The sequence below is a fragment of the Carettochelys insculpta genome, chromosome 6 (assembly GCF_033958435.1).
Source record: "Carettochelys insculpta isolate YL-2023 chromosome 6, ASM3395843v1, whole genome shotgun sequence".
Taxonomy (NCBI): Eukaryota; Metazoa; Chordata; order Testudines; family Carettochelyidae; genus Carettochelys; species Carettochelys insculpta.
Window position 1 is genome coordinate 10,262,391 of NC_134142.1, and position 25,410 is coordinate 10,287,800.

The following is a 25,410-nucleotide window of genomic DNA, read 5'->3' on the forward strand; positions in this document are numbered from 1 at the left end:
GGGTTGTTAGCACATGAAGCTATTTTCTATATAAATGTAATGTTAAAAACAGTTGGGACAAATTCTATCACTGGTTACATCAGTGGAGCCTCATTGAATTCAGTGGAATAACCAAGGGCAGGCTTGGGCTGTTACTCAAATTCTCCACATGAACAGAGATGAAAAAGACTGGGGCTGTTCAACAAAGAAAATAGACTAGGGAGGGTAGGGTAGAGGTCTCTAAAACCATGAATGATGTGGAGAAAGTGAAGTGATATTTACCCTGTGGTGTAGCACAAGAATCAGGGTTTATCAATGGCTTTAATAGGCAGCATGTTTAAAGCAATCATAAGGAAGTACTTGTTCACACAACACACAGTCGACCAGGGGAACTTGTTGCCAGGGGATATTGTGAAGGCCAAAGCTGGATTTTGAACTGGGTTCAGAAAGGATTTAGTTAAGTTGATAAAGGATAGGTCCGTCAGTGGCTGTTAGCCAAGATGGTCAGGGATACAATCACATTTTCTAGATGTCCCTAAATCTCTGACTGCTGGAAGTTGGAACTGGAGGATAGGAGATGGGTCACTCAATAATTGCCCTGTTTTGTTCATTCCCTCTGAAACGTGCAGTCCTGACTATTGTGAGAAGACGGGATACAAGAATAGATGGGCCATAGGTCTGACCCACTATAGCCTGTCTTATGTTACGTTATTATATTAAGATTTTCAGAAATGAAGGATGGTGGTAAGTTATCCTAAACTTAAATATAACTCTTAAAGCTTTTGAGATATCTTAAAAGGAGCCTAATTTTCAAGGAGTACTGAGCCCACTGCAAAAATCAGACCTCTGTAAGGGATTTAAAATTAGACACCCAAAACCACAGCTACTTTATAGTTAAATATGTGCTATGAAAGAAAATTTTGCATAGCACAGGGCATCACAGGCAGGAATCTCTTTGTAACGTTATATTTAGCTTGTAGGAATCTATTTATTTATTTATTTATTATATTTGTTTGCTGATTTCACAACTTTTTTTTTTTACCCCCTCACAGGAATCATTAACCAATGGCAACAAGAATCCAAGGATAAAGTGATCTCCCTATTGTTAACCCACCTGCCTTTGCTGAAACCGGGAAACATTGAAGCAAAAGTGGAATATATGAAACTGTTGCCTAAAATCCTGGCTCATTCGATTGAACACAACCAACACATAGAAGAGAGCAGGCAGCTTTTGTCCTATGCTTTGATTCACCCTGCCACTTCCCTGGAGGACCGGAGTGCTCTGGCTATGTGGCTCAATCACTTAGAGGATCGCACATCAGGTAGTTTTGGCAGCCAAAACAGAGGTCGCTCCGATTCTGTGGATTATGGACAGACACATTACTATCACCAAAGACAGAACTCTGACGACAAGCTCAATGGGTGGCAGAACTCTCGAGATTCTGGGATATGCGTCAGCGCTTCCAACTGGCAAGACAAAAACCTGGCGTGCGAGAACGGCCATTTGCCGCTTTACTCTTCTTCTTCTGTCCCCACTACTATCAATACTATCGGAACTAATACAAGCACAAGTAAGTACCACCCACGTAAACCACTGAGGCGAGTCATGTCTGGCAAGTGTCTGTAGCATGTTCACCCCACAGGCAAACGTCTTTGCAGTACTTACCATATTAGCAGAGGGGTCAGTTTTTGCTTGGCCCTAGCAAAAGCCATCTTTATATCTGATTTCTCAGAAGAGTCGTTGCTGTTTTGCATCATGTAGGACTTTAAACACATCATGTAGGAACAAAGATTGGACAGCTAAGAGGCTGTAAGAGCTATAATAGCCATTGTCAAAGACCGTCACGTTCCTTTCATGCTATCAGCACAGATTTTGGGTAAAACTTTCAGACGTGCCTAAGAGATTTAGAAGCCTAAGTTCCATTTTCAAAAGTGACTGAGAAGCCCAAGTTTCATTGGAAGTAAGAGGAATGAGACCCCCAAATGCTGAAGTCATTTTGAAAGTGGGACATGGCTCCTAAGTCAGAAGAGCGTTTTTTTCAAACGGGAGCCTTGGTCTCTATTAGGCGGGGATGAGACTCTCCTTGGTAACCTGTGGAGGTGAGCTGTGCAGTCTTCAGTGCTCTTTATTTCTAATTATGCAAAATTCTGCCGTCTTTCTCCATGCAAAACTCTCACGACTTCCCTGGGAACTACATTGGCTGCAGTAAAGGAGGCCTGGGCCCCAGAATTGGATAGTGGAATTAAGGGTTCATGGCTGGCATTTTTTAACAGAGATTTTATGTGTCCTTTGTGTGGAGATTTAATAAGGCTTTCGCCCCTCCAAGAAATTTTTATTCCTGCTTACATCTTGGGTGTAGAACAAGTGTAGCATTTTCACCATATGATTGGAGACAGTTTTCCTGACTCGCATTTGCTCTGTGTCGGAGGATGTTACAGGGACTGGCATGTCCCTTAGCTCAATGAAGGGCAGACTGTACACAGAGACCTTCCTTAGAGATATATTACAAGGAATTGTAGTGTCTTCATTTATTAACTATCCAGAGACAGTCCAGCCAGGTTGGTTCTCTCTCCCCTCATGCCACAAAACTAGGTTTCTATATCAATTTTAGTAGGGTCTGCAAATCAGACACCTGCTCTCTCCTTCATGTCTACTGCTATACCTTTTCCTTGCTTCTCTGCCTGCCTTTAGTATTTCCAACCTCCTGCTTATTGTGTTTTTGCTTTCTAGCACTGGCAGACACTCCCTCTCCATGCCTCAGAATGAGCCTTGTGCTCAAGTGGGTGCTGGTCTTCATGTGCAGAGCTGCGTTCTCTATTATAACATGAACCCAGGTGCCTCTGTTGTTAATGAAGAAGCTGACGTCTTTCCCCATACTCCCCTGTTCCCATAAGAGGAAGCCTCAACCTTTCCTTTCCCCTCCATCATCCTTGTCCCTCACAGCAGGCACCGTTAGCCCATCCATCTCCACATGTGTTGGCACAAGTGCACCCTCTCTCACCCTTGGGTTGCACAAGTATCTCACACACAAATCTCCAGGCCTTCTCTGGAGAACAGATTTAGAAAGATCATTGCTTCTGATGACTCAGGTGACACAAATTGTACAGCGTGTGGAGAGAGTTGTCTGGAGGGAAAGCTGCTTGCAGTAAAGAAACTTATTTGTCTGGCAATGTGTGTAAAACCCAGAATGAAAGGTTTAGAAAGCATTAGAATGGCTATTAAAGATTCATGGTCTCTGGGCGGAGAAAGTCCATGCTTGACCAGTAAAGCCATGTCTGTACTACCAAGTTCCTCCGGAAAAATCAATCACTTTTTCGAAAGAACACACGGAGTGTCCACACTACGGCGTTCTTTGGAAAGGTGATCTTCCGGAAGATCTCTTCCAGCAAATCTTCTTTTGAAAGAGCCACGTCCATGCATAAAAAAGCAGATCGAAAGATCGATCCACTCTTTCAATAGAGAACGTCCACACAGCCCCCGCCGTTTTGAAAAAACGGGCCAGGGATCAAAAAATCTGGCACTATGAGGACCACTAAAGGGCCTGCGGAGCATCTGCGCATGCTTTTTCTCAAAAGAAACTTTCGAAAGGAGACGTGCTTCCTGATCTGGGAGTGGAAGAGGGCTTCTGGAAGAAGATCTGCATTCTTTTGATTTCAGGTTGAAAGAGCTTGTTTTGTGTGTGGAGGTTCTGCATGTTCTTCCAAAAAAGAGTCACATTTTCTGAAAGAACTTGCTGGTGTGGACGTGACCAAAATGTGCTTTTTCGATCAATGCATCTGATGACGTGGGTCTTTGCCCATGAAAGATTATGCTTCAAAAAATCTGTTAGTCTGTAAAGTGCCACTGGATTTATTGTTGTTTTTGCAGATACAGACTAACACAGCTACCTCTCTGATACCTGTAGTGTAGACGCAGCCTAAGAGTATAGCAGTAGGTATATGCCATCAAGACCTGACCAGAACAATGACGGTCATTGTGAAATGCTCAAGGAGATTAAGGAGGCTGCAAAGGCAGACAACTAAATAATATTATGAGAGTTCAACTGTCCTCATATTGTCTGGGTGTAGGTCACTGTGGAGGAAATTTCCAGGCACATTAAGTAAATGCTTCTTGGAGCACTTTGTGCTGGAACCTACAAGAGAGGGGCACTTCTTGATTTAGTCCCAAGTGGAACAGAGGATCTGATCCAAAAGGTGAATATGGTTAAGTTGCTTGGTAATCACAACCACAGTGTAATTTAACATTTAACGTCCTTGAAAGGAGAAAATGCCAAAGAAACCCATCATTCATGTTTAACTTGAGAAAAGGGAGCTACAGAAAAATGAGGAAGCTAGTTAAAGAGAAATTAAAAGGGACAGTCAACAAAGGTGAAAAGCCTGCAAACCGCATATATGTATTTTTGAAGCCATAATAGAGATTCAAACTAAAAATATACCCTAGATTTAAAAAAAAAAAAAAAAAAAAAAGAGAGAGAAATTAAGGGGACCAAAAAATGCTACCATGACTAATCAGCAGAATAAAAGAAGCAGCTCACAACAAAAAGGTTTCAAAATCGGAAGTCAAATCCCAGTGAAGAGAAATGAGAATAAAGTCTGTCAAGTCAAGAGTAAAAGTCTAACAGGGCAGGCCAAGAAAACGTTTGCTGAGCACCTAGCAAAAGACACAAAAAACTAAGAGCAATTTTTAAAAGTCCATCAAAAGCAGGACACCTACCAAACAGTGAGTGGGGCCACTGAACAATCAAGGTGCTCAAGGAAGATGACACTATTGCAGAGAAGCTAACTATTATGCTCATTGGTTTTCTGTGCAGGGGCTATGGGGGAGATCCATACGCTCAAGTCATTCGTTTTAGGTGATGCATGAAAAACGGTCACAAACTGAAGTGCCACCAGAGGAAGTTGTGGAACAAATTGTTAAATTAAATGGTAATAAGTCACCAGAATCAGATGTTATTCACCCAAAAGTTCTGAACAAATTAAATACGAAATTGCAGAACTACTAACAGTACCGCTTAAATCGGCCTCTGAACCAGATGGCGCGAGTGCGGCTAAAGTAACACCTATTTTTAAAAGCTCCAAAGATGATTCTACTAATTTCAGAACCAGGCAGGTGGGGTTGAAACCAATAGTAAAGAACAGAATTGTCAGACACATAAATACACAGAATATGTAGGGGAAGAGTCAGCACAGCTTTTGCAAAAGAAAGCCATGCTTCACTTATCTGTTAGGTTGTGTGTATGCAGCCAAGTTATTTTGGAATAACGGCAGCTATTCCAAAATAATTTTGAGAATCTACACAGCAGAACCACTATTTTGTAATAATTTGAAATAGCAGTCATCTGATTTAAAATTCCATAAACCTCATTGTACAAGTAATAGTGCCTGATATCGCTGGAGATATTTAAGAACAGGTTAGATAGATGTCTATCAGGGCGGTTTAGACAGCACTTGGTCCTGCCATTGGGGCAGGGGGCTGGACTCGATGGCCTCTTGAGGTCCCTTCCAGTCCTAGTATTCTGTGATTCTATGATTCTATTCCAAAATAGATATAGAATAGATATTTCGGAATAAGGGCTGTATGGACAGGGGCTATTTTGAAATGAACTATTCCAGAATAGCTTATTCCAAAATAACAGTACTGTGTAGACATAGCCTATTTTGGATTAGAGCCCCCAGAAATACTCTGATCTGAAATAGGCTGTATTGTGTGGGCGCAAACAGTTTTGGAATTAGTTTTGTTTATTTTGGGACTTCTCTGTAGTGTAGACATTTTATTCCGGAATAGCTGATTTTGAAATAATAACGCCAGAGTAACCTATTCTGGAATAATTCTGCAGTGTAGAAATACCCTAAGGCTAGGGCTACGCTGTAACTCTAGCTTGAAATAAGTTATGCAGTTTGCATTATGCAAATTGTGTAACTTATTCTGAGCCCATCTTATTTGGAATCTGGTGAGGCTACACTGTCCCAGAGTTTGAAATAAGTGTTTATTTCGGGCTTCCCAGTAACCCTTGTACTACTAGGGTTACTTGGAACACAACACTGCGCTTGAAGTACATGAGTGTCCTGAAATAGAAACAATAGTGTAGCCTTAGCCTGAAAGTTCTTTGAGGTGAGGCAGTGAAGTATGTGGACAAGGGAGATCCAGTAGATTAAGTGTACTTAGATTTTCAGAAAACCTTGGACAAGATCCCTCCCCAATGGTGCTTAAGCAAACTCAGCTGTTATGGGATAAGAGAGAAGATCCTGTCATAGTTCCAGAACAATGTGAAGAATTCTTGGAACTAGCGTCCCCGGTTATTGTTATGCATTATCATTAGCTTTTGTATTGCTAAACTGATCATCCCCATGGCCTGTAGGAGCTTCTGTATATATTTGGCTAGGGCACAGCCTCCCACATGGCAGGAACACAGCTCTCTTCTGCTGCACAGATTCTCTGCTGAAGAGCTAGACTCTTGAATGCTCCAGGCATGTGGTGATTCCTGTCCCACTTGCCCCCTTTGTGGGATCTGCAGCTGGTACAGAAATTAAATGACTCTTGCTGCAAGTACCCGCTAGGTAGAAAATTCAATTAGGTTGTTTCACAGACTAGTCACCCAAGAGGGGATCGTTTCATTAGGCCCTGGTAGGAGGGTGAGTGAGAAACTGACTGTGCAAATAGCCACGCGAAGGATGCAGTTGCTTTACCATTGCTTCCTCAGTTAAAGGTGATCACTTCATTTTTGCCGCACAAGCTTCCTAATGGTCCTGAGTGCTACTGCAAAACCTTCTCTCAGGTAACATCCTCTGCACTGGAGCCTATATCGAGTGAAAGAGTGAACTCGGCCCCTTCAGCATGTATTTTCAGTGCGTGTCTGCACTGAGCTAGCATGCAATGGGCGCACCCCATTCCCCACCCCCACCCCCAGTGTCCACAGTGTTACACTGAGGTGCCTAACCAGTCTCTGTGATGAAGGTGGCCGTGTAAGTTTTTTAAACTATGGGAGATGTGAAGGGGAGGGGAGTGACTACAATTTGCAGATAGAAAGTGTCTGTGTTGACAGGCAGATGGGCATTTTAGTCTCTCGTTAGCAAAAGGATGGGGGTATTGTGCTTGTACCCTGCCGAGCTGCATGAAAGGGCATAAGGGGGAGCTTTTCTCCATGAGGCATATCCCACGGGCCAGGCACAGTTTCAGTCCCAGCAGTTTCTGATTCCAGGGACTGCACCCTGCAAGCTCCCACCAGGGTACAAGACGCCCCTCCCCTCCCCAGGGAGAGAAGAACTGTGTGGTCATACCTCCCCAGGACTGACCAACAGGACGTGCCTTCTGCAGCCTCTGTAGGTGCGACACAGCGGTCATGCTCTCCTCTGTGGACAAGCTCCATAAAGATAACGCATCTGCTGGAATGGCGCCTGCCTAGGTCAGTGCTTAGCAGACCCAGGATGGCCCAGATTTGGAATGACGCTAGGTAAAATTGCTCTGTAAACTACAGCGTTGCCAGGACTCACTATTTGCTTGCTAATCTCACAATATTTGCCATTTTTCTTAAAGCCCCAGCTCCTTAAATATGGGGACCAAGGGAAGATCTCAGCTTTTATTAAATACAAGAAAGTTTTTAGCTTTCCTGGTGGTGCAGATGTGTGTTGTAAAGACTCAGGACAGGAAGGCAAATAAAAGGAGTCCTACATTTATTCCTGTTTTTTTTAAAATCTTGTGATTTTAACCCAATCTCATCATTTTAGGATGCCCTGACTCGTGATTCTTTAATGATGAAATTTTAAGAAGTATATACAAGCAGTGCTTTGGTCTCTTTTGTGATGGGGTGAAAATGTGGCTGGTATCACAACAGGGTATGAGTTTAGTCTCTGGAAGAAAGAGGAGAAGAGCTTGTTGTAGATGCCCTTTCTGAGTAGCTGAAGGGAAACAGAAAAACTGGGGAGGGTGGGCACTGACCATCCTGTGTGAAAGGCAGTTGCATCAAACTCTCCTAAGGAAGAAGAGACCAGGGACAGGAGTATGGTCAGGACACATACCTAAGGGAACAACCAGGCTGGGGGAAAACAGCTTTTTAGGAGACAGTTGCACCGCTTTGTTTGCAGCAGGTGAATCATTGCTGATGGAGACACCTTGCAAGAAGTTTTAAGTTCTAAAGTTCTCTTCACTCTTTTTAGAAGAAACCATTAAACGCTGTTATGCAAAGACTTGTCCCTTCTGTTACGTTTGCACAGAGCTTAGCTCAGAACCTTGAAGCATTGGTACAATGCATAGAAACAAACAAGGAGACAATAATCCATAACTCCTCCGTTTTCTGAAATGCTGAGACTTTTTTTTTTGAATTCACATAGAATGCAAAAAAAGCATCTAAAACTCAGAAGGCCATCCCTGATGATTCAGCAGAAGCATCCAAGAGTAGCAGCCCTCTGTTTTGTTGGAGGGAGCTCACCAGGTTGGATTCCTCAGAATTGCTCTTCATCCTGGGTGTTTGGCTGGCGAGCCCCCATACTTTTTTCTTTGCTACTGTCACCAGTTCCATTTACCTCTGCTCCCTCCTCCTAGTTCTCTTCTCCACGGAGGGGACTTGCTGTATGGGACCCTTCCCTTACATCAACACTGCCTCACGTAACATTCCTGCACAAACGTTCCTCTGCCAGGCCAGCTACTTCCTGGCACCTTACAATGACTTCTTTTTGTGTCTCCAGAGCCCTCACTTCTGCCCTCTGACTGCTCTGATTCCACTGAAAGTTGTATAGAGTCTGTATTCATGGAACCAGGGGCAAGCAAACAAGTTTATGAACCCGAATGGGTTTGCAAAGTACCTAAATTTTCCTTCAGCCCAGCCCCAACCTTTTATTTCACACTGTAACTCTGATAAACATTCAAAGTAATGGGCACAGTGGTTCACTAATATCCTGAAAAACACTGAGGTTTAGCTTCTGGCCCTGTGTTTTTATTCTGGTGTATTTATATAACCACATGTTCCGTTGAGGGAAGCACATTGTATTCTGTGTGGGGAACCGCGACAGAAGTGTCAGCCAGTCACTTCCCCCTAACATATGGCACTGGGTCACACATGGGAAGTGCAGTCTTACAAGGTGCTGAGAGTCAAACTGATCTGAGGTGGCAAAGCCTGCTGAAGTTTTCTGAGAGCAGCCTGTTCTGACAGCCTGCAGGCGCAGCTGGAGAGCACCCAATTGCACTTCATACACTGGTCCATAACCTTCCTTAACACAATATTTGCTTGGACATGAAGCACAGTAAGTCCACAAACAGAGACTGAAAAATAAACATGGCCAGTCAGCCTTTGTCCCAGACCCTTGATTCAGTCAATACACCCATTAATCTTCTATTCCACAGCAAATCCCTCAAATACTTCGTGTGTGTTTAGTTCAAAAAAAAAAAAAAAAAGAAGGCTCCTCTTTTACCCATAGTAGCTTCTGTCCAGCCAGTGGTCTAAACCATCGGTGTGTTCCAGGGCTCAGTTCATCATGCTGTTTCTACAAAGAGTCCGATGTCAAATCTGGGCAAAGCCATTCTCTGAGGATTGGTGATCTCGCTCTATGAACAGTTTTTCTGGTGCCTTGGCTTACTGGTATTAATATTGGTAGGAGTAGTATTTATTAAACACTGTTATGCTTCAGGTTTTAAATACAATCAATTGATGTCCATTAAATAGTGCATTTTGAGAGATGTTCCAATGTTCTTTACTTCCCCATGATTCAGTCAGAATCCAGAGAGACAGACTGAGAGCTTGTCTATACTTCTGTGAAGGTTGACCAGTCAGGGTCGATCTTCCAGAATTCAATTTCAAGCGTCTGGTGTAAACACACAGAATCAATCTGTCTGGAGTAGCAGATGACCCTTGTACTCCTCATTATCATGAGGATTATGGGAGGTTGATGGGAGTAACTCTCCTGTTGACCTTCCTAAGTGAAGACAGTTATAAAAGTCGATTTCCGATATGTCAATTCTAGCTACACAATTGCCTTAGCTAAAATTGCGTCTCTGAAATCGACTTTGGGGTCTAGTGTAGACCTGGCCTAAGATCAGATTCCGTCCCAATGAGTGAGCTCAGCAGGCTTAGCAGTGTTTTTGGAACATCACATCACTCTCTTCCTTCATTGCTAGTTTGTTCTATGGTCACTGTGTTACCGGCCATTTTCTCAATCAAGTAAACGATAATGCAGTGTGGGTCTACGCTGTGGGGCGAAGTTGACCTAATTTATGCAACTGCAGTTATGTGAATATCCTATCTGGAGTCTATGTACCTTCGGTAGAGTTACTGCTGAGTCTCCACTGTTTGGGGGTTGATGGGAGAAACTGTCCCATTGATTTCCCTTATGCTTCTTGTTCCACTGGAGTATCAGAGTCTATGAGAGAGTGATCAATGGTCAATATAGTGTGTCTTCAGTCAACCTGCCAAATCATCCTGTGGGGGATCAATCAGCACAGTGCTAATTACCGAGTAAGCGTAAACAATCCCATATATTGTTGTAGGGGTTCCATGCCACTCCGAAGCCTGGATAAAGGCGAAGGGTTGGGCAGATGAATGTCAATGTGCTGATTGTAAAACAATAATACAAGTAAAATCTGATGCCAATATGACTAACTGATAGAAGATGCTGGCTCGGATGTCTCCAAGATAAATGAGGTCCATGATAACAATTGAGCGAACAGGGCTGGATCAATAAGTTGTCTACCAAAAGAAAATGACAATTAACGCATATGCTATCAATCAGAACATGGAAAGTCTGAACACTGGGCAACTGGAAAGTTAGAACTGCTTTGAAAGGAAATGGAGAGATGCTGATGAAATGTACTTGGACTGGTGGAGATGCAGTGGACAGCATCAGGAGAGAAGTGCAGGTGCAAAGTCATTTGGTCAGGGAATGAAATGAAGCATGAGGCAGGAGTCAGACTCCTTCTTAGCAAAAGAGCTAGAGGAGCATTGTTAGGTTACAAACTGGTGAGTGCAAGAATTATGGTAGCAAGATTCGAAGTGAAACTGTTCAATATTTCGGTCATTCAGGTGCGTGGACCCATGTCAGATAGCACTGAGGGAAGAGATCAAGCTATTCTGTAAAGACTTGACAAAGATGCTGGAGAAGATACTGTGTTGATCATCGGAGGAGATAACCAAGTTTGGGAGAGAGTCATAGGTGGTCTGGATCCAGAGAAAGAAACGAACGAGATGAGAAACTGTTAAGAGTTGACTATAGAGCACGAGATGGTGATCTGCAATACGAGATTCCAACAAAAGGACTGTAGAAGGTGGACATGGCACTCAAACTATGAGAAGTCCAAGAACATTATAGATATCATTTTGATAAGAAGATGGACAACATTGGTATAGCAGTGCCACACTTTCCAAGGAGTGGATGTGGACTCAGACCACAGTCTAGTGGTTGCGAACATCAAGATGAAACTCAAGAGAAAATATAAAACAGTTCAAGAAACAAAGAAACGTGGCAAAGCTAGGTGAGGAAGAAATAGGGAATGCATGTAGAGCAGCACTCAAAGAGGAGATCAGGAGTGCGGGCACAGAGAAGGACCTAGATAAGAGAGCCAAAGGGATAGCCATGGCGATAGAAGAGGCAGTTGAGCAGATGGTTCTGAAGGAGGAGAAGATCAATAAGAAGTGGATTATGCAGGAGACAGTGAAGTTGGTCCAAGGGAAGAGAACATTGAAGATCAGAAGAGATGTTTCTGAGAGAGCAGAACAGCAATATAGAGTGACATGCAACGAGGTAAGAAAAGTGGCCAGAAAGGATAAGATGGAATGGTTAGAGGAGCAGTGTGAAGATGTAGAGAGGTATTACGGTGAGTGTAAGACCAGGCAGATGTATAAGATGATCAGAAATATTAATAGAAAGTGGCAGCTGAAGCAGATGGCGATCAAAGATGAAAGCAATGGGGTGCTCGTGAACAAGGAGAAGGTTGTGCAGTGATGGACAAGAGATTGCACTGATTTGTACAAAGCATAGTTGGACTCAAGTATCTCAAAGAGACTGAACAAAGAACTGAAAGAAATATCACCACCGAGCATTGAGAGTGAGACTAATATTTTGAAAGAGGAAGTAGAAAGAGCAGTGAAATGACTAAAGAACAGCAAGGGTGCGTCTACACTTGCATTCCTCTTTCGAAAGAGGTAAGCAAATGAGGTAAATTGAAAATGCAAATGAGGTATAAAATTGCATATTTGGCACCTCATTTGCATGTTCTAATTTTGAAAGAGCTTCTTTCAAAAGAAGAAAGCCAGTGTAGATGCTGCTCTTTTGAAAGGAAACCCCATCTTCGAAAGAATCCTTCGTTCCATTAAATAAAGGGAAGAAGGAGTCTTTCAAAGATGGGTTTACTTTCAAAAGAGCAGCATCTACACTGGCTTTCTTTCGAAATTAAAACATGCAAATGAGGTGCCAAATATGCAAATTTATGCCTCATTTGCCTTTTCAATATACCTCATTTGCATACCTCCTTCCAAAGAGGAATGCAAGTGTAGACACACCCCTAGAGCCCTGGAAATGATAAGATCACTGGAGAGATGATCAAATATGGTGGAGAAAGTATAATTCAGGAAATACACCAACTATGTAATATAGCATGGAAAGAAGGGAAGGCACTTAAGGAATGGACAAGATCCATGCTAGTGACAATACACTATGTTAGAGTGCAAGACCTACAGAACAATTGCCTTAACAAGTCATCTGTGCAAGGTGCTGAAGATGATAATGACAGAGAGACTAAGATCACAGTTAGAAGAACATCTAGCAGATGAGCAAGCGAGATTCAGGAAAAATAGAATTACCATACAGCAGATATTTGCACTAAGATTGATAGCAGGGAAAGCTTAACAAAAGAACAAGAACATCTACAATTGCTTCGCCGATTTTCAGAAGACATTTGACAGAATAGATCAGAAGGTGACTTGGGCAGTGTGTGAGTTATACAGAGTGGATAGCATATCCATACTGAGGGATATCAATGACAATGCGGAGGCAGCGGTGAGAATCTGCGGAGAGTTGGGAAGTTGGTTTAGAATGAGTAGAGGTACAAGGCAAGGAGATCCGATATAGGCAATAAAAACAAGAAGTCCTGTGGCACCTTTATAGACTAACAGATATTTTTGAGCATAAGCTTTTGTGGGCAAAGACCCACTTTGTCTGATGCATGTGTGGGAGGTTCCACAGGGGGGCTTAAAGAGGGAGTCTCAGTCAAGGGGAGGGCCAGAGTTGACAAGGTCTGTTCAGTCACAGGGGGATGTGACCCATTATCCGCAGTTAATGTGGAGCTTTGTTCCAAATTATCTGTTAGTCAGTAAGGTGCCACAAAACTTCTTGTTGTTTTTGAAGATACAGAGTAACTCAGCTACCCCTCCGATATTGCTGATGATCTTCATCATGCATCTAGAGAGAGCGATGGACAAGATCAAGGAAAAGGTAGAAGGAATATTGGTGCACAGGATGAGAATTAACAACTTCAGGTTCGCGGATGATACAGTTATCATCAAGGAAGATGAAAAGAATTGGCAAGAACAGTGCTGGTGTTAAATGAGGAAGGGAAGCAGTATGGCCTGATTATGATTATCGATAAAATGAAGACAATGGTATTTGGAGACAAGGAAGATCGGTGTAGATGGGATCAAATTAGAGAACGCAGAGAAGTTCATGTATCTGGGGAACAACATGATGTATGATCTCGATTGTAAGAAGGAGATAGCGACTAGAATATCAAAAGCAAGAGTGAGTTTGAAGGTGATGGATAAGATCTGGAAAAGCAAAGCTATTAGCTTAGGAACAAAGCTGAGCAACTTGAAAACGTGTATTCAGCAGCATTCTGTATGGATGTGAAACATGGATGATAAAAGATTCAAAGAGAAGAATATTGGCATTAGAAAGGAGTTGTTATAGAAAGATCCTGAGAATAGGATGGATGCAGAAGGTCACCAACGAGGAATTATATAGGAAGATACAGCCAAAAGAGGATCTACTGCAGAAGGTTATGCAACAGCAGTTACAGCTATTCGGGCATATCTGCAGAATGAATGACGAGTGAAAAATCAAGACCTTGGTATTCAGCATAATGGACGGTTCGAATAGGAGAGGCAGACTCCAGAGAGAATGGATAGATGATATAGTAGATTGGTACTGAGCTAGTCTACAGAAACTAAGCCACTCTGCACTGGATAGGGAAGGATGGAATGAAATAGTGAGGGAGGCATCGGACACCAATGGGTGCTGAGCCCATGGTTGATGAGGAGGAGGAGGACAGTCCCTGTGGGCCAAATTCTCTTCTCCATTCCAACAAGAGTAAATCTAGATTAACTCTATTTAATGGATTTCCATTCCATACGGCTAAATGCAGTGCCTTGCATGGTGTCAAGTATCGGAGGGGTAGCCGTGTTAGTCTGGATCTGGATTTAATGGAGTTACTCATGGTTTGCATCAGTGAAAACGTTATGAGAATCCAACCCAATGTTAACAGCTGCTCACAACATTCTGACTGGTCAGTCCACACTGCCTGTGGAAAGGAGAGCAGGTGACAGAGCTTTTCTTCTGCACTTAATTTACGATATCCGATTAATAAACATATCTGTGCCTGTTGCCAATAAATAGAAGTGGACTTTAGACAAAACTTCCCATAGATCCTGGGGAAGGAAGAAGCAAAGTGTCCTCGACTGTCAGTAGAACTTGGGGAGCTCTTTATATATTTGCTGTTGTCTCTGTTGTTTCGGGCTACCAGTCTATAACCACCTTGCCCCCAGTTTGCGTAGATTCCCTACTATCCTCAGAATGCCAAGCAGCAAGCCCACCTCTTATAAAAAGTAACAGAGAGAAAGCCGTGCTAGTCTCTATACTATCAAAACAAAAAAGCAGTCAAGTAGCACTTTATAGACTGACAAAATAATTTATTAGGTGAGCTTTCGTGGGACAAACCCACGAAAGCTCACCTAATAAATTATTTTGTTAGTCTTTAAAGTACTACTTGACTGCTTTTTTGTTTTGATACTCTTTATAAAAGTGACTAAAAATATGAGATCTACAGTTACTCAGGAAAAACTCCCATTGACTTGAGCTAGAGGGTCACTCGGGAAATACTGAATAAAATTTAAGAGCACTAAGTTCTTGCCTGGGGATTGAATAGTAATTTTTGGGAAAAATGATCCCCTAGAGAGGGAGACTGAAGATTCAGATGAAGAGAGAACAAAGGGTAAGAAGAGGTAGTCCATACAAAGCTCTTAAAGGTACAATGTATCAAGATACTGCTGTGTTCTCTGTGTCACTGACATCATCGATTTTGTGTCCTAATACAGTAGGACACTTATGAAGTCTGCGTATTCTGCTCAACAGTCCAAGAAAAGAGATCATGAGCTGGACCCCTTTCAGCTACACCACTGCAGGCCCACTGGGTCTGATTGTGGTCTCACATTGGTGTAAGGGGGAGCAGACTCTAGCTTATTAACTTCAGGGAATTACTCCAGATTGACCCGACCCCAGCATACTTGAGAGCAGATTCTGGCTTGGTTTTAAAATTTCAGTTCCTGCATGTTGAATGCCAGACCATGGAAGACATTTAGGTCTTCTATTATGCTTTAGTTCTTACCTGGGCTTGCAAATAACCAATTAAGGACATGTTTGAGTCCAGGCATGCTTTTGTCTGCATATAACATCTTAATTCCAATTTAATAACCATGGCACCTTGCCAGGTGTCATTCCTACAAGGCTGGTTCATGGTTGACTTCCTGTATCCAGATCACAATGCTGATATTCTTCTTCGAGTGTCCCCGTGGGTGCTCCACAATAGGTGTCGGGCTCGCCCAGTGCCGCAGATCGGATCTTCCAAGCAGTTTCTGCCGGACCGTGCATGCGCCGGTGCACGCCGCTCCCTTGCGCGCTCCTGGCCACATGCGCGATCCGGTCCCCGCCAGTTCATCTTAACCGCCGTCGGCTGCAGACGGAATCCGACTAGGCTACGGCCAAGTTAGCGTATTCAATGGTTTTAACTGTTTTTTCTTTAAAGTTTTCAAGTTCTTAGGCTACTGTTAAGTTAGCCAGTTGTTATTTTCAAAAAAAAAAAAAAAAAAAAAAAACAACAAGCAGGACGGCATTCAGTCCAGTCCTAGTAACAAGCGGAACACCGGAGGCCAGGAGCCTAGGGCCATTAGCCCTCCTGCCGTGGCAGGCCATCGGAGAGGGGGAAAAACAGCACAGAGAAGGTGCTAAGTACCCATTAACAACTGAAAGACTCACCAACAATGTCCTCTTCAGGATTTAAGAAATGTGAGTCCTGCCGAGAGGCGATGCCAGCGTCTGATGGGCACAGTCTCTGCATAAGGTGCCTGGGGGAGTCCCACGTCACGCAGAAATGCTCCTTCTCTGCAAAATTAACAGCCAGAGCAAGGAAGGACAGGGAGATGCGGCTTAAAATGCTGCCCTTCGACAAGGCCCTCCAGCCAGACGTGCCGGAGCGGCCGCAGTAGGAGGGACCCTCCGGGGCCCATAAAAGGAAAGCCGCCTCCCTCACCCCATCAGCGCAAAAACGGAGGAAAGCCTCCCCAGCCCGATCCCTGCCGGCAGCAACAGCAAACGGGATGGGAGGAGCGCGCAGCCCCCAGCCACAGCAACAGCTGATCGGCGGCAGCACGGAGAGCCATGTGGAGGCGGCTCAGCCTCCGATAATCAAACAGCCACCCCGCACCGCAGGCAGGGCGGCGGCTAAACAAGCGCCGGTACCGGCGCACCGACCCCCGGGGAACCGGCGGTGCAGAGCGCGCAGGCACGCAGCCTGCAGGCACCGGAGGACACCGCCCGTGCGGCACCGCCCATGAGCGTGCTGAGCACGGCGCGGACGGGGCCGAGATCCCCTACACATCAGGGGGCGGAGTTAGCTCCTCAAGGGACGGGGAAGGCTGCACACAAAACGAGGCACCGCAGCCCCTCTCCAGAGAGGGCTGCAGAGTTGCTTTCTCTCAGCCCTCCGCTTATGCTGCAGACTCCAACCAGAAGGCAGGGGTCCCCCCTAGCCTACCCGGAGCCCCTGTCTCCATTTTTACAACCAGCCTCACCCTGGCTGGGACCACCTTCACCCTTCCTGGGGTTTGAGCCGCTGGAATACTATCACAAATCGCTCTCTCCAGTGTCCCAGATCTCTCGACGATCTCGCTCCCCCAGACGCAGAGGGTATGCACCAAGGGAGTGGTCTAGGTCACCTTCCCAAGAACAGTGCCTATACTGCCATGGTCGCCCCTATCACGCGGGGCATAGACACCACCGGCAATTTACCAGGGAAAGATCCCCACAGACGGTCCCGTATCCCCGAGGGCAATCGCAAACGGGGACAGAGACTCAAGTATCTCAGGGGGAACTGGTTATGGAACCCCGAGATTTTCCCTTGCAAGCTTCCAGCGAGAGGATGTACCATCACCAACAGGAACCGGAAGGGTCCAGAGAGGCGTACCCTAGTGGTTCCTCGCTCTCCTCCCCGGACGAGGCTATGGCCCCGGGGGACGTCCATCCTCCAGACGATCTCAAACAGTTTCAAGAGCTGTTTAAGAGGGTGGCCTTCACGCAAGGCATCCAGACAGCATAGGTGCAAGAGAAACACCATAAGCTCCTCAAAAATCTGAGACCTCCAGCCTCCTCCAAAATAGCAATACCGCTTGATGAAGCAACCTTGGAGTCCGCCACTATGATATGGCAGACCCCTGCGACTATTCCGCCTGTCCACAAGAGAGCGGATAAGAAATACTTCGTGCCGGCGAAGGGCATGGAGTTCCTGTTCAGCCACCCACAACCAAATTCCTTGGTAGTGGAGTCGTCGCAACAAAGATCAAAGACATCTCAATTCAGGACAGGGGGAACAGACAAAGATGCCAAGAAGCTAGAGCTGTTCGGCAGAAAGGTCTACTCCTCCTCCTCCACTCTACTGTTGCGAATGGCAAATTACGCAGCACATTTAGCAAACCATAATTTCGACAACTACACTAGGTTAACCTCCCTCATGGACTCGCTTCCAGAGGACAAGAAACCGGTGCTCAAGGCCATCGTGCAAGAAGGCTACGCGGCCTTGAGGACGGGAGTTCAGATCGCCCTGGATGTTGCGGACACAGCAGCACGTTCCACAGCTACGGCAGTGGTGATGCGAAGGGAGTCCTGGCTCCAGACTTCGGGTATACCGAGGGATCTGCAGGCAAAGATAGTCAATCTTCCCTTCGACTCGCAGAAGCTGTTTGCTGAATCAACTGACTCGGTCCTTCATTCCAGTAAAGATTCAAGAGCCACGCTTAGGACCCTGGGGATTTACACCCCTCCATACAGAAAGAAAAAGTACTACCCTCAACAAAGACGGTACCAGTACCAGCAACAGCGTCCCCAGTACCACAGGGGTTACGAGCAAGGGCGACATCAACAGCACCAGCAGTACAGAACTCCCAGGCGACGTTCCCAACAGAGCCGTGCGTCCTTGGGGCAGGGCCAAAGGCCACAAGTTTGACACACAGATCCAGGGCTGCGCCATCACTACCATCGCACAAGGTCATCCGAAGCGGCTATTCCACCATCGCCTCCGACCATTCTACGACCAGTGGCAAAGGATCACCACAGACAAATGGGTGCTGGAGATCATAGCCACGGGGTACGCCATCCCCTTCCAGTCGCTCCCACCGCCACGACCTCCACCCAGGCCCCACCTCCAGGAGGCCTCCCACATAGTGAGGCTCAAGCAGGAGGTAGACCATCTTATGCTCATAGGGGCAGTGGAAAGAGTGCCGGAGCAACTGCAAGGAAAAGGGTTCTACTCGAGGTACTTCCTCACGGAGAAAAAGACAGGAGGCTGGAGGCCCATCTTAGATCTTCGAGGCCTCAACCGGTACCTGCGCAAGCAACGCTTTCGGATGATCACAATCGCCTCCATCCTTACGGCACTGGACGATGGAGATTGGTTCGCAGCCCTCGATTTACAAGACGCGTATTTTCACATAACTATCCATCCGGCTCACCGGCGATTCCTCCGGTTCATGGTAGGCAAAGAACATTTTCAATACAAGGTCCTACCGTTTGGCCTTTCCTCAGCCCCCAGAGTCTTCACCAAGACCTTGGCAGTGGTGTCAGCCTACCTGCACAGACAGGGGGTATTTATATTCCCGTATCTGGACAACTGCCTACTCAAAGGGGCCTCGAAGGAGGAGGTACTACGCATGATACGCGTCACAGCAGGCACGTTCTCTTCGCTTGGCCTGGTTATCAATCTGGCAAAATCAAAGATAGACCCCACACAGGACATAGAGTTCATAGGGGCACGCATAAATTCTATTACAGCGAGAGTGTATCTACCAGAGACTCGCTTTCGGGCCATCGGCTCCCTCATGCAGGTCATCACCTTCAGCCCTACGGTGCCGGTCCTGACGTGCTTACAGCTGCTGGGCCACATGGCAGCGGCGACGTTCGTAGTACAGAACGCCAGGTTACACATGCGCAGCATGCAGCACTGGCTGGCGAGCGTATACAAACCGGCAGCACACACCGTTCACAGGGTGGTGTCGCCCACAGCAGAGGTGCGCAAATCCCTGCAATGGTGGGTAAACCCCAAGAACTTGCTAACAGGGGTACCCTTCCACCAACCACAAATATCGGTTTTTCTTACTACAGATGCCTCCCTCATAGGGTGGGGAGCACACATGGGCGAAGAGGTGACTCAAGGGCTGTGGTCCTCCACGGAGCAGTCACTGCACATAAATATACTGGAGCTCAGAGCAGTGTTCAACGCCTGCAGACATTTTCGAGACCATATACAAGGCAAAGTTGTCGGGATCAGTACAGACAATACCTCCACCATGTTTTATATAAATCGGCAAGGAGGAGCTCGGTCCTGTGCCTTATGTGCGGAAGCAGTCCGGTTATGGAACTGGTGCATCACCAACAATATAATCTTGAAAGCCTCGTACTTACCAGGCGCTCACAATGTGAAGGCAGACCAGCTGAGCAGGCGTTTTGCACTCACGCACGAGTGGCAGGTCCGTCCCGATCTGCTACGACCGATTTTCCACGCATGGGGTTTTCCCCAGATAGACCTGTTTGCCACTCAACACAACAAGAAGTGCCCACGATTCTGCTCCAGGGCAGGACTGGGACGGGGGTCCCTGGGGGACGCATTCTCGATCTCGTGGAGGGGCCCCCTGCTTTACGCTTTTCCTCCCACGGTGCTGATCCACAAAGTCTTGCAGAAAGCCAGGAGGGAAGGAGCCCGAATGATCCTGATAGTCCCAACGGGGGATCGACAGCAATGGTTCCCCCTACTCCTGCACATGTCGGACCGTCCACCGATGCCCCTTCTGGTGGCGCCGCATCTGCTCACGCAAGCCCAGGGGTCCATAGTGCATCTGCACTCCCAAGGCCTGCGACTACAAGCGTGGTTAATCCATGGCTCAGCTCCCTAGAGAGCACATGTACGAAGGAAGTGCAGCAAGTCCTAGAAAGTAGCAGGAGGACTTCCACCAGGAAGACCTACAAGCAGAAATGGACTCGCTTCATGGCATGGTGTTCTACGAAACGGCTAGCCCCCCTTTCGGTGGCTATACCTGTGATATTAGAGTATTTACTGGACCTCAAGAGAGGAGGACTCTCACTATCCTCGTTAAAGGTCCACCTTGCCGCCATTTCGGCGTTCAGACACGAAGAGGAAGGGCACACGGTGTTCGCCCATCCCATGGTTACCAGGTTCCTCAAAGGGTTGGTAAACCTATACCCCCCTCGGAAACCACTTCCACCTTCGTGGAACTTGGACCTGGTGCTTAATGTGCTAACGGGACCACTGTTCGAGCCTCTGGCCACGGTTTCCCTCCGCCTCCTTACAATAAAGACGACCTTTCTTCTCGCAATCACGTCAGCTCGCAGGGTGAGCGAGCTTGCGGCAGTTATGGCAACGCCACCCTGCACTGTTTTTTCCAAGGAGGCGGTAACCATACAGCTGCATCCAGCCTTTGTTCCCAAAGTTTCTTCTGAGTTTCACATTAACGAACCTATTGTTTTACCCTCGTTTTATCCAAAGCCTCATAACTCTAACAAAGAGGCGCGCCTACACCTCCTGGACGTGAGGAGGGCGCTAGCCTTCTATATAGACAGGACCAAGTCCTTCCGGAAAACGGATAGACTCCTAGTCTCTCTCGCTCCCAAATCGAAAGGAGAAGGTCTCTCTTCGCAGAGAATCTCGAAGCACATCGTATCCTGTATAAAAATGTGCTACGAACTCAAAAAGACTCCTTTACTGGCCACTCCCAGGGCTCATTCCACTAGGGCGGTGGCGTCATCAACAGCCTTTTTCAAGGGCATTGCGCTAAAAGACATTTGCAGAGCGGCGACCTGGTCATCCTATGACACCTTCGCCAAACATTATGCCCTTCACAGGGTATTCCAAGAGGATACCCTTCTCTCTGCAGCGGTCCTCTCGGGGACAAGCTGCACATAATCTGGTTACCCACCTCCTATCTTGGGTTACTGCTGGGTAGTCACCTATTGTGGAGCACCCATAGGGACACTCGAAGAAGAAAGACAGGTTACTCACCGTAGTAACGGTGGTTCTTCGAGATGTGTCCCCGTGGGTGCTCCACTACCCACCCATCCTCCCCGCTTCGGATCTCTGTTTAGTGTTTTGCAGGAGCATTCGAGGCGGTTGGTCAAGGAACTGGCGGGGACCGGATCGCGCACGTGGCCAGGAGTGCGCAAGGGAGCGGTGCGCACCGGCGCATGCGCGGTCCAGCAGAAACTGCTTGGAAGATCCGATCTGCGGCGCCGGGCTAGCCCGACACCTATTGTGGAGCACCCACGGGGACACATCTCGAAGAACCACCGTTACTACGGTGAGTAACCTGTCTTTTTGCAGTGTAGACCGGAGTGTACCCTTTCCCCTGACATCTCTGAAACTGTTTTAACTGACTCCCCTTCCTCTCCCTGCTCTCTGTGTTCCAAAACATAACATCAAAACTAGGGGTCCCCAAATGAAATTAATGGGTAGTAGGTTTAAAACTAACAAAAGGAAGTTTTTCTTCACACAGTGCATGGTCGGCCTGTGGAACTCCTTGCTGGAGGATGTTGTGAAGACCAAGACTTTGACAAAAAAGAATTAGATAAATTCATGGAGGTTAGGTCGATCAGTGGCTATTGGCCAGGATGGGTAGGAATGGCGTCCCTAGTCTCTGTTTGTCAGAGGCTGGAAAAGGATGACAGGAGAGGGATCACTTGATGATTGCCTGTTCAGTTCACTCCCTCTGGGGCATCTGGCATTGGCCACTGTCAGAAGACAGGATACTGGGCTAGATGGACCTTTGGCCTGACGCAGTCTGGACGTTCTAATGGTATGTTCTAAAACACCCCTGAGTACGTTGTCCCATGTATCTCTGATGCTGTTCTGTGGGCATGTCCTCCCTAGCCCCTGCAGAGGCATTATGAGGTAGAATGCACAGATTCAAAATGCAGGCAGGATGGTTGAGGTGGGTTACAAACTCATTCGACACACAGTTGCATTATGGAAAAAAATGACAGTGCAGATCCAGCCAGGGACGTGCTGCTGAGTCAGATGATAATTACAAAATGACCTGGTTCCCAAATCACAGCTGCAGTTGCTGTGTAAGTGGAGCTGTTTTAAAAAAATGCCAACATCAAACAATGAAAACAAAAGATCCTTTCTGAGTAAAGCAAGGGGCCAGTGGTGAAGTGCTGCCTTTTCTCAGTGTGATTCTTACTGTGCCAGCCTCCACGAAGACAAACTGTCTGTACTTTGCCCTCTCTATTCTGATACCCACACACATACCAGCCCTCTCAAAGTTATTAACGCACCAGTAAATATTTTGCTGTGCAGCTGGCAGTAGAATGAGCAGAATCTTTTTAAAAACTCAATTTCATAAAACCAGTACAAGCCTTTGGCTCCTCTCACAAGATGTATGACAGAGAGGAAAGAAATGAAAGTAATTGGTTCCACCTGAAGATGATCACGCTGCATATGAGGTTTTCATTCGTCGGCTGGAAATGCAATACAGTTTAACTCTGTATTCGCTATTAAGAAGCAAATTTACACTGCACTGTTTAGGAGAAAGGATGGTAAATGATTCTGTGACGCTGAAGAGGGAGGGGTTCTGTTCCCACCTCCACCAGACACTTCCAGGCACTGGGTGCCTTGTTCCTACAAAAAACATAGGAGCGATATCGCCTCCTTTGTTGTTTTAACAGGGGATTTTCACAAGTGCTTATTGTTGGCCTCATATCACTTTCCTCCTGTTGAAATCACTGTTAAATCCCAGTAGATTCAAAAGTTCAGAGGGCCAGGGACTGTCTCACTTGTGTATGTGTAGCCGAAAGCACTATGGGGCCACGAGATGTTACTGTAATGTGAATAATAATTTACACCCAAATGCTCTAATTAAACTAGGGGTCAGCCAGCCTTACTCTCAATGTGTAGTACCTGGCTGTGCAAAGGGTCCCCTTGGTTTATTAAGGAAGGCACAAATATGAGGGTAGATACAAAAACGACTCTTCCATGCAACAAAGCTGAGAAATCAAACATGGAACCCGGTAAAATCCCCTTGTAGAGTGGTAATTTGGCCACACCATACACACTATAGTATTAAATGAGCAATGTTCATAACCTAAAGAGGAACACATTCATGTTTATTTAGGCATCACCAGAGGGTTTGGGGGAGTCCACTGCACCTTTCTTCTCCCTGCTCCCAGATCAGTTCTGTTTAGGGGTGGAATGACTTAAAACACAGTGATCTAAATCACTGGTTCACACCTGCAGGCCAGAAACTGCCATTTAAACCATCCTTTCTAATCGTGTTTTGTCTTTGTACTTTTAAAAGTTCTTTTCCTAAAGAAAATGGGTTTGCTTGGTCAGTTTCCATTGAAGAGTATTGAAGTGCGACTAAACATTGTTTTAACACCAAATATGGTGCATCTTTTTGTTGCCTAGGAGTATATACTACATTCTATATATGTTTATTTAATCAGCCATGTAGATTAATTTTTACTAGTTTTTGACTGATGTTTTTCCTTGTGATTTGTGTCTAGTTCTTTGAATGGAAACTTAAATTAAATTAAATGCATATAACTTGCATTTTTAAAAAATTATTTGATACAACTATGTTAAATGTGCTGGATACATTTACAAAAAAAAGTTTGTCTAAACACGTTTTGCTTTTAAACGTAAGTGATTCTTTAAACAAAGGAAGTATTATCTGTCATTTGTGAATTGAACCGCTTGTTTCTAGTCACTATGTTCTTCAAGGCTAGTAGAACTCATCCTCTCACACCTAGTTTTCATTCATAGGTTGAAAGAGAAAAAACACACTTTCCAGCATTTTAAACTCCCAGTGGGCTTCATAACTTTAAATGAACTAGTCACTGAACTGATTGAGCTGAATAAACTGTAATAAAATAAATATTCTCTCTGCACCTCCAGAGGAGGCTGCTGCTGTCAAAAGCAGGTTAGGGTTACAATGATTCAGCCAGTGATTTCTACTTCTGACTTTCTTAAAGTTGGGACTAGTTGTATACTACTTAATATTATTCTTGGTATGTAGTTTTAATTATTATAATAAGTTTAGGGCTCAAGGTAAGTTGTCAATTTCAAATTTATTTTATATGGGGATATATTAAGAAATAAACCTGCATTTTGTTTGAATTTTAAAAAATTGGCCAAGGTCCAAATTAAATTTAAAAATTGAATGTTTAATAGATTTTTATTTAAATCTAGTATTATCCACCCTGGTTCGGGTGCAGGGTGATTCTTGCTGATTCTATGAGAAGGTTGATGTTTGCAAGGAAGCAACTTGTCCCACTGTATCCAGGGTCTCTCTGTACCCTGTCCAGTTCATGGTCTCATTGGCCAGAAATGGGCACAAGAATGGGTCCCTTCTTTGAGCTCATCATGTGAGAGGTGTTCAGGATAAACTGGATTTCCATGGATTTAGCTGTATGAAAAGCACTGTCTAATCAAGAGGTCAAGAGGGATGGCTTGTTATGGAGGGAAGAAGGGCGTATGGAGAAGACAAAACATGTTCCTTGGAGGGATGCTGCAGTGATTTCCAACTCCTGCCTTATTGATTCTGGAGAGCTACAACTCAGGCCTTCAGTTTTGATGACTGCAGCCCTTTGATGATGAGTGACAAGTAACAATGAGTGACAAGTGACAGAAGAAGGGACATGGTAATTTCCTGGGCTTTGGACAGATAACTTCAGAAGAGATGGCTTTTTCTTATTCCGATCACTCTCCCAACTGGCATGTGGAGAATAGACTGAAGAAGCACAGGAAGGGCAAAGTGTTAGGTGGTCATTTAGTATCAGTTACTTGGCCAGAAAGTCTAAGATATTTAGGCTCCTAAAGATGCAGAGAGAGGCCTGGTGGTGTTTTCAAAAGGGCCTAATAACAGTAGGTGCCCAACTCCCATATGATTTCGTAGCTCGCTA

General features: G+C 45.4%; 1 protein-coding gene across 4 annotated transcripts in view; it reads left to right on the forward strand.

Moving 5' to 3' along the window:
* SAMD4A (sterile alpha motif domain containing 4A) overlaps nucleotides 1-25,410 on the forward strand; it is a 218,303-nt gene that overhangs the window by 120,645 nt on the left and 72,248 nt on the right. For all 4 annotated transcript variants that reach the window (XM_074996232.1, XM_074996233.1, XM_074996234.1 and 1 more), the window contains exon 3: nucleotides 1,032-1,550. In XM_074996232.1, coding sequence (XP_074852333.1) covers nucleotides 1,032-1,550 — 519 coding nt within the window. The remainder of the gene's footprint in view (nucleotides 1-1,031; nucleotides 1,551-25,410) is intronic.